This window comes from Trachurus trachurus (assembly GCF_905171665.1).
Source record: "Trachurus trachurus genome assembly, chromosome: 19".
Taxonomy (NCBI): domain Eukaryota; kingdom Metazoa; phylum Chordata; class Actinopteri; order Carangiformes; family Carangidae; genus Trachurus; species Trachurus trachurus.
The window spans coordinates 236,627-250,000 of NC_139913.1; the positions used below are offsets into that span (position 1 = coordinate 236,627).

At 48.1% G+C, this 13,374-nt stretch overlaps 1 protein-coding gene across 1 annotated transcript in view; it reads right to left on the reverse strand.

Moving 5' to 3' along the window:
• Positions 1–13,374, reverse strand: part of asah2 (N-acylsphingosine amidohydrolase 2) — a gene marked incomplete at both ends in the record, with an annotated part of 16,008 nt that continues 2,634 nt past the window's right edge. Inside the window, 16 exons of the mRNA XM_083994785.1 lie at positions 1–196; positions 921–1,009; positions 1,110–1,166; positions 1,831–1,980; positions 2,408–2,503; positions 4,819–4,917; positions 5,036–5,075; positions 6,174–6,268; positions 6,376–6,491; positions 7,908–7,989; positions 8,428–8,532; positions 8,655–8,741; positions 8,925–9,050; positions 11,236–11,356; positions 11,456–11,533; positions 11,631–11,758. Of these exons, the coding sequence (XP_083850911.1) occupies positions 1–196; positions 921–1,009; positions 1,110–1,166; positions 1,831–1,980; positions 2,408–2,503; positions 4,819–4,917; positions 5,036–5,075; positions 6,174–6,268; positions 6,376–6,491; positions 7,908–7,989; positions 8,428–8,532; positions 8,655–8,741; positions 8,925–9,050; positions 11,236–11,356; positions 11,456–11,533; positions 11,631–11,758 (1,665 nt within the window). The remainder of the gene's footprint in view (positions 197–920; positions 1,010–1,109; positions 1,167–1,830; positions 1,981–2,407; positions 2,504–4,818; positions 4,918–5,035; positions 5,076–6,173; positions 6,269–6,375; positions 6,492–7,907; positions 7,990–8,427; positions 8,533–8,654; positions 8,742–8,924; positions 9,051–11,235; positions 11,357–11,455; positions 11,534–11,630; positions 11,759–13,374) is intronic.

Sequence of the window (13,374 nt, forward strand, 5' to 3'; positions counted from 1 at the left end):
CTAGTAGTAGAAGCTGGAGGTGAGGGTGAAGACGTTTGAGACGCCCTGGTACGGCGTGATGACGGGTCTCAGACCTTTCAGCTGCTTGTAGTGACCGAAGTGTCTGATCCTGTAGGAGCCGCTGGGCGCCGCGGCCGGAACGAACCACTGCACCGTTACGTTGCTGCGCTGGTTCGATCCCCGCAGCCACTGGAACCTGTAGAACACAGACACACACAGTTCCTCTACAGCGTCTAATACAACTTAAAGGGATAGTTCAACATTTAGTCAAACTGTCCCATCACCATAATCCCTATAGTCATAGCAGGAGGTTCGTTACCTTTAATTGTCGGTGCAAGCTGTTTTTAGAACGGTGGAGCAGAGCCGTGAGCTGCTCAGAGCTACGCTACGGAGGCTCATTATGGGATTTCTTGGTTTCCCTCATCAAACTCATCAAATACACAATCCAACAACTCCACAACGCTCTGGTGGACAAGTTGTGAGCTGCACATTCACCACGCTATGAGATAATAACACAACGTTACCACACAGAGTTGTTTTAGAGGGAAATTCATGCAAAACCTCTGATGCACGTTGCCTTCAGGGACAGTTTTTCATCAACAGTCTCTGTATTTCCCTCTAAAACAACTCTGTGTGGTAACGTTGTGTTATTATCTCATAGCGTGGTGAATTGTTGTTGTTGGATTGTGTATTTGATGAGTGTGATGATGAGGGAAACCAAGAAATCCCATAATGAGCCTCCGTAGCGTAGCTCTGAGCAGCTCACGGCTCTGCTCCGCCGTTCTAAAAATAGCTTGCACCGACAATTAAAGGTAACGAACCTACTGCTATGACTATAGGGATTATGGCAATGGGCCAGTTTGACTAAAAGTTGAACTATCCCTTTAAAGCATCTGTCCACGGCTGCTGCACCGACCTACCTGGTCTCCCATGATGCATCAGTGTGCACAGTCTCCCAGGTGTCTGTTCTGTTGTCGCGAATCTCCACGGTAACAAAAGTTTTATCTCTCTGCATCAAAAAACAACAACAACAACATGAAATAAACAACCAACCAACAAACAAACAAACAAACAAGGAGACACATAAACAACGAGTTGTTTGTCCTCACGATGTCTCCGGAGTGACGCGGGTTTCCTGCCACGAACGAGACGGAGACGACGTCGCCCTGAAACACAGGAAACACCGTGACAACAGCGTGTGGGCGGAGCTAGAGGAAGGGGGCGTGGCATGTGGTGACGGGGGCGTGTCCTTGGCGAGGGGGGCGTGGCTTCCGGTACCCAGAGATGGACAGAGTACTCGACCCCAGTACTTCAGTAAGAGTACAAATACTACTGGTCAACATGTACTCCGTTACAAGTAAAAGTAGCTCAGTCCACATGTTACTGCAGTAAGAGTAAGAAAGTACATGTTTTTAAAGGTACTTAAGTATCTAAAAGTACATGCTTTTAAATGTACTGTAAGTCAAAGTCAGAGTCAGAGTAAATGTCTTATTCTCCACATCAATGAATGACTCTAATTGTTTGTAAATGAATGTAAGGAGCTTTTAACTCTTGTTAGTGAGAATGAACTCTTTGAAAGCAGCTGCACTGATGTGCTGCTTTTAGGGGTTAGGGTTTCCTTCTCTGACAAACACAGCTTGTGTCCAATAGGATTTTAGACAAAGACCTGAAAGTAACCAGTACTTTTCAGCCTTCCTACTAATTAACTCCAGTAAAAGTACTAATATTTGTCTTGGAAATGTATTCAAGTAAGAGTAATAAGTACCAAAGAAATCTAATACTCAAGTAAAGTACTAATCCTGTGGATATGTACTTCAGTACAGTAAGTACCTGTCTGTAGACGGGGAGCACCTGCTCCAGGACGTCGCCGAAGCTGCTGTTGTCTGGTTTCCTGTCGACCTTGGCCTTCCCCAGCAGGTTGAACAGGCTCTTGGTGAAGAAGGGGGGCGGGGGGCCGGGGGGCAGCTCCGACACGCGGCCCTGGAAACACGACAGGAAACACGCTGTTGCCACGGAAACACGACAGGAAACACGGTGTTGCCACGGAAACACAGGATGAAACACGGTGTAATGTTTGAGTCAGAGAAGACCTCGTTAGCTTTGAAACTACAACTCCCATAATGCCCCAGGAGATGTAAACAGGAAGTAGTCTGCTGTCAGCTGGTACGATGTGAAGGTTAGGGCCTATCCCATAATAAACACTCCATCACACACTGATGAGCAGATGTAGGTTGCCCCAGCAACACGTCACCGAGCCACTCAGCCTCAGTTACAGGTTATTTGTAGTGAGCGACAGGTGGAGGCGGAGCTTCTTCTGATTGGACCACACCATTCTGTTGCCATGGACACCATGTAGCTTTGTCTCGTGTAAACAAAGTTGTTGCTACGGTTACCAGCTGGGTCTGACCTGTGCGATGGCGCGGGCCAGGCCTCGGTACCGGTCCAGGTAAGCAGTGAGCGTGTGCGGACCGTAGATGGTGGAGGCTCCTTCGTAGCGCTGCACCTGAACAGGTAAAACACCGGTCAGTACTGCAGTAATACAACTAATACTACACTGCTACACTACTACAGTACTACAATACTACAATACTACAGTACTACAAGTAATAATACAATACTATAACTGGTACTACAACTAATACTACAGTAATACAACTAACCGGTCTGTCCTCCCTTCCCATGAACCAGTCTGCCATCCAGTCCTCCCATTAAGCTGGTCTGCTCTCTCTTCCTATGAACCAGTCTGCCATCCAGTCCTCCCATTAAGCTGGTCTGCTCTCTCTTCCCATGAACCAGTCTGCCATCCAGTCCTCCCATTAAGCTGGTCTGTCCTCTCTTCCTATGAACCAGTCTGCCATCCAGTCCTCCCATTAAGCTGGTCTGCTCTCTCTTCCTATGAACCAGTCTGCCATCCAGTCCTCCCATTAAGCTGGTCTGCTCTCTCTTCCCATGAACCAGTCTGCCATCCAGTCCTCCCATTAAGCTGGTCTGTCCTCTCTTCCTATGAACCAGTCTGCCATCCAGTCCTCCCATTGAGCTGGTCTGTCCTCTCTTCCTATGAACCAGTCTGCCATCCAGTCCTCCCATTAAGCTGGTCTGTCCTCCCTTCCTATGAACCAGTCTGCCATCCAGTCCTCCCATTGAGCTGGTCTGTCCTCCCTTCCCATGAACCAGTCTGCCATCCAGTCCTCCCATTAAGCTGGTCTGTCCTCCCTTCCCATGAACCAGTCTGCCATCCAGTCCTCCCATTAAGCTGGTCTGTCCTCTCTTCCTATGAACCAGTCTGCCATCCAGTCCTCCCATTAAGCTGGTCTGTCCTCTCTTCCTATGAACCAGTCTGCCATCCAGTCCTCCCATTAAGCTGGTCTGCCCTCTCTTCCTATGAACCAGTCTGCCATCCAGTCCTCCCATTAAGCTGGTCTGCCCTCTCTTCCTATGAACCAGTCTGCCATCCAGTCCTCCCATTAAGCTGGTCTGTCCTCTCTTCCTATGAACCAGTCTGCCATCCAGTCCTCCCATTAAGCTGGTCTGCCCTCTCTTCCTATGAACCAGTCTGCCATCCAGTCCTCCCATTAAGCTGGTCTGTCCTCTCTTCCTATGAACCAGTCTGCCATCCAGTCCTCCCATTAAGCTGGTCTGTCCTCCCTTCCCATGAACCAGTCTGCCATCCAGTCCTCCCATTAAGCTGGTCTGTCCTCTCTTCCCATGAACCAGTCTGCCATCCAGTCCTCCCATTAAGCTGGTCTGTCCTCTCTTCCTATGAACCAGTCTGCCATCCAGTCCTCCCATTAAGCTGGTCTGCTCTCTCTTCCTATGAACCAGTCTGCCATCCAGTCCTCCCATTAAGCTGGTCTGCTCTCTCTTCCCATGAACCAGTCTGCCATCCAGTCCTCCCATTAAGCTGGTCTGTCCTCTCTTCCTATGAACCAGTCTGCCATCCAGTCCTCCCATTAAGCTGGTCTGTCCTCTCTTCCTATGAACCAGTCTGCCATCCAGTCCTCCCATTAAGCTGGTCTGTCCTCCCTTCCTATGAACCAGTCTGCCATCCAGTCCTCCCATTGAGCTGGTCTGTCCTCCCTTCCCATGAACCAGTCTGCCATCCAGTCCTCCCATTAAGCTGGTCTGTCCTCCCTTCCCATGAACCAGTCTGCCATCCAGTCCTCCCATTAAGCTGGTCTGTCCTCTCTTCCCATGAACCAGTCTGCCATCCAGTCCTCCCATTAAGCTGGTCTGTCCTCTCTTCCTATGAACCAGTCTGCCATCCAGTCCTCCCATTAAGCTGGTCTGCCCTCTCTTCCTATGAACCAGTCTGCCATCCAGTCCTCCCATTAAGCTGGTCTGCCCTCTCTTCCTATGAACCAGTCTGCCATCCAGTCCTCCCATTAAGCTGGTCTGTCCTCTCTTCCTATGAACCAGTCTGCCATCCAGTCCTCCCATTAAGCTGGTCTGCCCTCTCTTCCTATGAACCAGTCTGCCATCCAGTCCTCCCATTAAGCTGGTCTGTCCTCCCTTCCCATGAACCAGTCTGCCATCCAGTCCTCCCATTAAGCTGGTCTGTCCTCTCTTCCTATGAACCAGTCTGCCATCCAGTCCTCCCATTAAGCTGGTCTGTCCTGCCTTCCTATGAATGAAATTATGATGGGATGTAAAGCCCTTTGAGACAAACTGGTGGTAAAAACGGGCTATACTAATAAAATTTCCTTGCCTATAACTATAGAGTAGATACAGTTCTACAGTTCTACAGTATCCTACTGCAGTACTACAGTTCTACTACAGTACTACTGCTCTACAGTTCCCATGAGCCCTTGCTGCAGCTACCTGGTACTCCTCGTAGGTGGTGATGTAATGCGTGTACATGTTACTGAGGCCGGCGATCACGACCTCCACGTCCTTGAACGCACCGTCCGCCTGCAGCTCCTGTCACACAGTGATGACATCAGCACACACAGTGATGACATCAGCTCACAGTGATGACATCATCTCACAGTGATGACATCAGCACACAGTGATGACATCAGTGATGACATCAGCTCACCTGTTTCACAGCTTCTCTCAGCCTCCGTCCAGACATGGTGCTGCTCGGGGGGGGGGGTTGCCATGGTAATGAAACTTAAATTAATATTGAACAAACACAAACTGACATGCTACATGTTACAATGTGTTTATAGTCGTATCCGTCATAAACAACAGATTACAGTTTACGGGGCGTGTTTGCTGTGTCCTCTGGTCAGAGCGTCGCCCCTAGCAACGGTCCGTTACACTTGACGATGGTCATTATAGAGAAGTCACAGACGGTAGAACGCAGCGATGGACCAATCAGAGAGCAGCATTAAATAGAGCCGTGTCATAAAACAGAATATCAACATCCTGTTTTTGGTTGCTCTCTCTCGTCTGTATCACGCCGTCTCATGGCGCCGTCGCCGGGTCACGTGGTAATCGTGCCGTGTCGGTAAAGTTAGAGCTCTGTAAAAGAGAGTAAGGACAGCATTGGTCCAATGGAAGCGCCTCCTGGTGGAGGAATATGGGTTTTGCAAAAGCGCCCAAGAACTGACATCTCTGCATTGTTGGTGAATGAGCAGTGTGGTGTTTTCAATAATTTAAGGACATTTATAGATCACCCACATTAATAGCATCATTGAGGATCCTTTACAGATAAACATTAACACATAGGAGAGTAAAAAAAAACAGTTTTCTACATGAATGTTTCAATCTACATTTAGTTTAGTTTAGTTTAGTTTAATAAGTTTATTTGTATCAGGGACAATGTACAAAATAACATTAGTCTCGAGATGAGACGAGATGCCTTGTACCGGATTTAGCTTACTAGCTACTTTCCATCCGTGTAATAAACAAATTATAAGTATAATCTGATATGACCAAGACACCTAAAAACAAAAACACGGCTGTTTTCATCAATTTACAAGCAAGTGGACAACACACATACATTGGAGTGAATGGGTTTTCTGGGCGCTTTTGCAATACCCATATCCTGCCACTAGGGGGCAAAACCCTTAAACCCTTAAACCCTTAAACCCTTAAACCCTTAAACCCTTAAACCCTTAAACCCTTAAACCCTTACCACGGGAGTCAATGGTGGTGTCCTTACTCTCTTTTACAGCGCTCTAGGAGGTAAAGTGTCGGTCAACAGAGTGATGTGAGTGTGATGTCATTACGTCATCTCTCCAGGAACCGCCACGACGGCCACGTTGCCGATGGTGACGATCTGAACATCCACGATCTGAGGATGCCAAGGCAGAGGCCAGTTCATCTGCACACACACACACACACACACACACACACACACACACACGCAGCGTGTCAACGGACAGTCTCGCTGGTCCGTAACCATGGCGACCACCGGCTCCGCCTCCTCACCTCCCCCGTGCTGAACAGAATTGGTTTGGGATGATGACACTCCTGCGTCTGATTGGACGGTTCGCCAAGGAGAGCGTCTCTGATGCCATCCCAGAACGGATCGCCCTCGACCGCACCTAGAGACAGTAGAGACACAGTAGAAACACAGTAGAGTCACAGTAGAATCACAGTAGAATCACAGTAGAATCACAGTAGAAACACAGTAGAGACACAGTAGAGACACAGTAGAATCACAGTAGTAACACAGTAGAGTCACAGTAGAAACACAGTAGAGTCACAGTAGAATCACAGTAGAATCACAGTAGAAACACAGTAGAAACACAGTAGAAACACAGTAGAAACACAGTAGAATCACAGTAGAAACACAGTAGAATCACAGTAGAAACACAGTAGAATCACAGTAGAAACACAGTAGAATCACAGTAGAATCACAGTAGAATCACAGTAGAAACACAGTAGAATCACAGTAGAGTCACAGTAGAGTCACAGTAGAGTCACAGTAGAAACACAGTAGAGACGCAGTAGAATCACAGTAGAGTCACAGTAGAAACACAGTAGAGTCACAGTAGAATCACAGTAGAATCACAGTAGAAACATAGTAGAATCACAGTAGAATCACAGTAGAATCACAGTAGTAACACAGTAGAGTCACAGTAGAAACACAGTAGAGTCACAGTAGAATCACAGTAGAATCACAGTAGAAACACAGTAGAAACACAGTAGAAACACAGTAGAAACACAGTAGAATCACAGTAGAAACACAGTAGAATCACAGTAGAAACACAGTAGAATCACAGTAGAAACACAGTAGAATCACAGTAGAATCACAGTAGAATCACAGTAGAGACACAGTAGAATCGCAGTAGAAACACAGTAGAATCACAGTAGAGTCACAGTAGAAACACAGTAGAGACGCAGTAGAATCACAGTAGAGTCACAGTAGAATCACAGTAGAATCACAGTAGAAACACAGTAGAATCACAGTAGAGTCACAGTAGAATCACAGTAGAAACACAGTAGAAACACAGTAGAAACACAGTAGAAACACAGTAGAAACACAGTAGAGACGCAGTAGAATCACAGTAGAGTCACAGTAGAATCACAGTAGAATCACAGTAGAAACACAGTAGAATCACAGTAGAGTCACAGTAGAATCACAGTAGAAACACAGTAGAAACACAGTAGAAACACAGTAGAAACACAGTAGAAACACAGTAGAAACACAGTAGAGACACAGTAGAATCACAGTAGAATCACAGTAGAAACATAGTAGAATCACAGTAGAAACACAGTAGAATCACAGTAGAAACACAGTAGAATCACAGTAGAAACACAGTAGAAACACAGTAGAAACACAGTAGAATCACAGTAGAAACACAGTAGAATCACAGTAGAAACACAGTAGAAACACAGTAGAATCACAGTAGAATCACAGTAGAAACACAGTAGAATCACAGTAGAAACACAGTAGAATCACAGTAGAGTCACAGTAGAAACACAGTAGAATCACAGTAGAAACACAGTAGAATCACCCTGGGTGAAGTTGAGGTCTCCTCCTCCGTCTGTTGTTCCTGCTGCGAAACTGTGACCGAGAGCTGGTTTACATGTACTGACCTACACACACACACACACACACACAGTGAGCAACACACACACACACACACACACACACACACACACACACACACACACACACACACACACACACACACACACACACACACACACACACACACACACACACACACACACACACACAGTGAGCAACACACACACACACAAGGCACGCGGCTACATTGAAAACAATGGAAACTCCATATAAGTCCATGTGAACGGCCCCAGTAACTATGTTATAATCAGGTTTCAGTTCAGAGTAACGGTGAAGGTTAGGCATTTGTTTGGGATGGTTAAGGTTAGAGTAGGGAGCTAAAGAAGACATTATGTCAATGAGTGTCCTGTGTGTGTGTGTGTGTGTGTGTGTGTGTGTGTGTGTGTGTGTGTGTGTGTGTGTGTGTGTGTGTGTGTGTGTGTGTGTGTGTGTGTGTTGCTCACTGTGTGCGTGCTGTTGATCTGAACAGTGACGTCCGTCATGTTGATCCACTGATGAGCTGAGTGAAGGAAACCAGTCACTTCCTCCTCTGCTGCTGCATAGAGCTCCTGTAGGTGGACAGACAGACAGGTAGACAGACAGACAGATGGACGGACAGACAGACAGACAGACAGACAGATAGATAGATAGAGAGACAGGTAGACAGACAGGTAGAGAGACAGACAGGTACCTTTGCCTTCCTGTAGATGTTCAGTCCGATGATCCTGGTGCTGTCGAACATGTCGTCTCCAGGTCCGAACCCCTGACACATCTTAGTCTGACACACACACACACACACACCCACACACATACACACACACACACACACACACACACACACACACACACACACACACACACACACACACACACATACACACATACATAGAAAACACTGTGAGTGTGTGCGTGCATGTGTGCATGTGTGTGTGTGCGTGCATGTGTGTGTGTGTGTATTTACCCCTCCCACAGGACAGGAGCTGTTCAGGTAGTCACATGGCAGCCCAGTGTTCACACAGCGCGGTCCTCTGGTGTTTGGACTCACGTCGCCAAGGTTACTGGAGGAGAAACCAGCCACGAAGTCTCCCTGACACACACACACACATTGACTTAACATTATCCTAACAAAGAATGACGAAAAAACGTTGATAAACTATGACAGAACAGGCGGCTGAAACAGTGTGCACGGCGCAGAGCTTCGTTTACAGTTCTCTGACTCTTTCTGTCTTCTCCAGCTTCGGACAAAGAGGAGTTTTCAAGCTGCACCGTGGGGAGGGAGGGGGTCGGTTGTACCGGATAAAACAGCACCGATACATGCTTAATGTTTGGGTGCAACAAAGTCCCTGTTAACTCATTGAGTGCCAACCACATAATTTCTCGTTTTTTGTTCCCATGCGTTGAGTGCCAAAAACGTAATTTTACGTTTTTTGCTTTTTTTTTTAAATTATGAAACTAGACACTTAAACACACCTTTATGTGTAAATTTGGGGACTCCATGACGAGCAGAACTGAAATAGATGACGATCAAAGTCTCATGACAGCTCACAATCTGGAAGTTTTTATCATAACTCGGCTTTTGAACATGAGTTCTGCATGTGGATGCAGCAGCTGCTCTGCTCTCACCCGCGAGGCTGCAGCAGCTCGGAGCCGAAACAGGAAGCTCTCAGCCGACAGTCCCGCCCGGTCTTCATCTGGAGCAACACCGTGTCCTCCCCAAGGTCCTCCCGCGGTCAAATGTGATGGTCTCTGGGCCAAAGCAGACCGGCATAACGATCCGTACCACAGAAGAACCGCGACCACCGGTGGGGCTGGTGTTCCCGACCTGCTGTGGCCCAGAGACCATCACATTCCGGTGTTCCCGACCTGCTGTGGCCCAGAGACCATCACATTCCGGTGTTCCCCAACTGCCGTTACCAGAGACAATCACATTCCGGTGTTCCCGACCTGCTGTGGCCGAGAGACCATCACATTCCGGTGTTCCCGACCTGCCGTGGCCCAGAGACCATCACATTCCGGTGTTCCCGACCTGCTGTGGCCCAGAGACCATCACTTTCCGGTGTTCCCGACCTGCTTTGGCCCAGAGACCATCACATTCCGGTGTTCCCGACCTGCTGTGGCCCAGAGACCATCACAAGGTCTTCCCGCGGTAAAATGTGATGATCCCTCGGTCAAAGCAGACCGGCATCACCGACCCGTACCACAGAAGAACCGCGACCACCGGTGGGGCCGGTGTTCCCGACCTGCTGTGGCCCAGAGACCATCACATTCCGGTGTTCCCGACCTGCTGTGGCCCAGAGACCATCACATTCCGGTGTTCCCGACCTGCTGTGGCCCAGAGACCATCACATTCCGGTGTTCCCGACCTGCTGTGGCCGAGAGACCATCACATTCCGGTGTTCCCGACCTGCTGTGGCCCAGAGACCATCACATTCCGGTGTTCCCGACCTGCTTTGGCCCAGAGACCGTCACATTCCGGTGTTCCTGACCTGCTGTGGCCCAGAGACCATCACATTCCGCGGCGAGAGGCTGTGCCACGGCACGGTGCGTCTGTGTTATTGTTGTTTTGTGCCCCCCCCCCCCGCCACCGATGGTGGATTTGTGAATAGAACAACAATTGTTGTGTATATTTATCTTATACGAGCCCTTTGATCCAGAAATGCGAGTGTCAGAAGAGCGACAAACAGAGCACCTTTCAGAAAAGACGCTCTATCTCCTTTTCTAGAAAAAAAGCAGGGATTTTGGTGAAACCCAAGTTTTCTCAGGAACGGAGGCACGTAGAAACAAACGGTTTGTGGCCATTTGAAGCAGAAAGTTTCACCTTTCAAATGAGCAACAGTATGTGTTGGTGGCAATAATATAGAATACACTGTGGCTCTACAAATATTGTCAAAAATGGTCTAAATTGCCAGTACACTTGACTAAAACTGGGACTAAAAAAAAGGAGTGCGGCACTCAATGAGTTAACAATATCAGCATCTAATCTGTGCCTTCAAATGAAAGTTTGTAAGGTGGACTCAGTGGACTCATGTGGACTCAGGTGGACTCGGTGGACTCAGGTGGACTCAGGTGAACTCAGTGGACTCAGTGGACTCAGTGGACTCAGTGGACTCAGGTGAACTCAGTGGACTCAGTGGACTCAGTGGACTCAGGTGGACTCAGGTGGACTCAGTGGACTCGGTGGACTCAGGTGGACTCAGTGGACTCAGTGGACTCAGGTGGACTCAGGTGGACTCGGTGGACTCAGGTGGACTCAGTGGACTCAGTGGACTCACCTGTCCCGGCAGACGTCCGGGGTTCTTGTCCTGCTCCAGCAGGTAGGAGGCGTAGCCCATGTTGTCGCTGCTCACCAGCCGGTTGGTGTAGTTCATGCTGACGGCGTGGACGGCGAACCAGCTGCAACCAGAGCAGGACGCAGCTGTTAAACATCTGTAAACATCCGTTCACGCGTTGAGCTCAGAGCTCCAACGTCGTCATGGTTACCCTCTGGGTCACCTGATCATCCCGATCCCGTCTCCGTCCAGATCGGTGAGCTTCAGCACCACCACCTGTTTGTCTGTGTTCTCCTTGTACCTGGACAGATGGAGAAAGCAATGAGCTCACGATCGATAACCAATAATCAATAATCAATAATCAATAATCAGATAACCGGCGTTTCTCTCTGTCTGACCTGTGTCTCTCGTCCTCGGGGTTGTTCAGGTAGGACTGGGGGCTGCGGTTCAGGCTGCTGTCGTCCAGGTGACCTCTGCTCCTGAAGATCCGCCCGGGCCTCAGGCTGCGATGGGCTCGATCTATACTCTGGAGAACAACGGTCAGTCAACACAGACACAGCTAGTCACAGGCTGCGATGGGCTCGGTCTATACTCTGGAGAACAACGGTCAGTCAACACAGACACAGCTAGTCACAGGCTGCGATGGGCTCGGTCTATACTCTGGAGAACAACGGTCAGTCAACACAGACACAGCTAGTGTGCGTGACCACTAGTCCCCTAAAGTGGGCGTGGCCACTCGTCCCCTAAAGTGTGCGTGGCCACTTGTCTCCTAAAGTGTGCGTGGCCATTCGTCCCCTAAAGTGGGCGTGACCATTTGTCCCCTAAAGTGTGGGTGGCCACTCGTCCCCAAAAGTAGGCGTGGCCACCCGTCGCCTAAAGTGGGCGTGGCCATTCGTCTCCTAAAGTGGGCGTGGCCACTCGTCTTCTAAAGTGGGCGTGACCACTCGTCTCCTAAAGTGGGCGTGGCCACTCGTCTCCTAAAGTGGGAGTGGCCACTCGTCTCCTAAAGTGTGCGTGGCCATCCGTCGCCTAAAGTGGGCGTGGCCACTTGTCTCCTAAAGTGGGTGTGGTCATTCGTCGCCTAAAGTGGGCATGTCCACTTGTCGCCTAAAGATGGCGTGGCCACTTGTCGCCTAAAGTTTAACCTGTATATGCTGCCTTTGGGTCAAATTCTACAGAACTCTAATGTCAACTATCATAGTTATGCAGATGACACACAGATATATCTTGCACTGTCTCCAGATGACTGCAGTCCAATAGAGTCATTATGTCACTGTTTAGAGCAAGTCAAAAATTGGATGAGCCAAAATTTCCTTCAGTTAAATCAAGAAAAAACTGAGGTCATTGTTTTTGGAAATAAAGAGAAGAGGGTTGCTGTCAGTAAACACCTTGAGTCACTGTCTTTAGAAACTAAAGACCAAGTCCGAAACCTTGGCGTGCTGATAGACTCAGATCTGACCTTCAACAGCCATATCAAATCAGTCACCAAATCAGCCTTTTATCAACTGAAGAACATATCCAGAATTAAGGGTTTTATGTCCCAAACTGATCAGGAGAAGCTGATTCATGCTTTTATCTCCAGTAGACTAGACTACTGTAACGGCCTTCTGACTGGTCTCCCCCAAAAAAGCATCAAACAGCTGCAGCTCATTCAGAACGCTGCAGCTCGAGTTTTAACCAGAACAAAGAGATCAGATCACATCACCCCGGTTCTTAAGACCTTACATTGGCTCCCAGTCAGCTACAGAATAGATTTTAAAGTTCTGCTCCTGGTTTACAAATCACTGAATGGTTTAGGTCCAGAATACATGAATGACATGTTAGTAGGATATAAACCCAGTAGAGCTCTGAGATCTACTGACTCAGGTCAGATAGTGGAGCTCAGAGTTCAGACCAGACATGGTGAAGCAGCATTTAGCTGTTATGCTGCACACAAGTGGAACAAACTACCAGCAGAACTGAAATCAGCCCCAACTGTAAGCACTTTTAAATCCAGGTTAAAAACATTTCTCTTTTCACGTGCTTATAGCTGAGAACTTAAAACTTTATCTATTTTCTTTTCTTTTACTTGTATTTGCTCTTGCTTTTAACCCTGTTTTTAGTGTTTGTTTTTATTCTGTCTTATGCTTTTTTTTTTTTTTT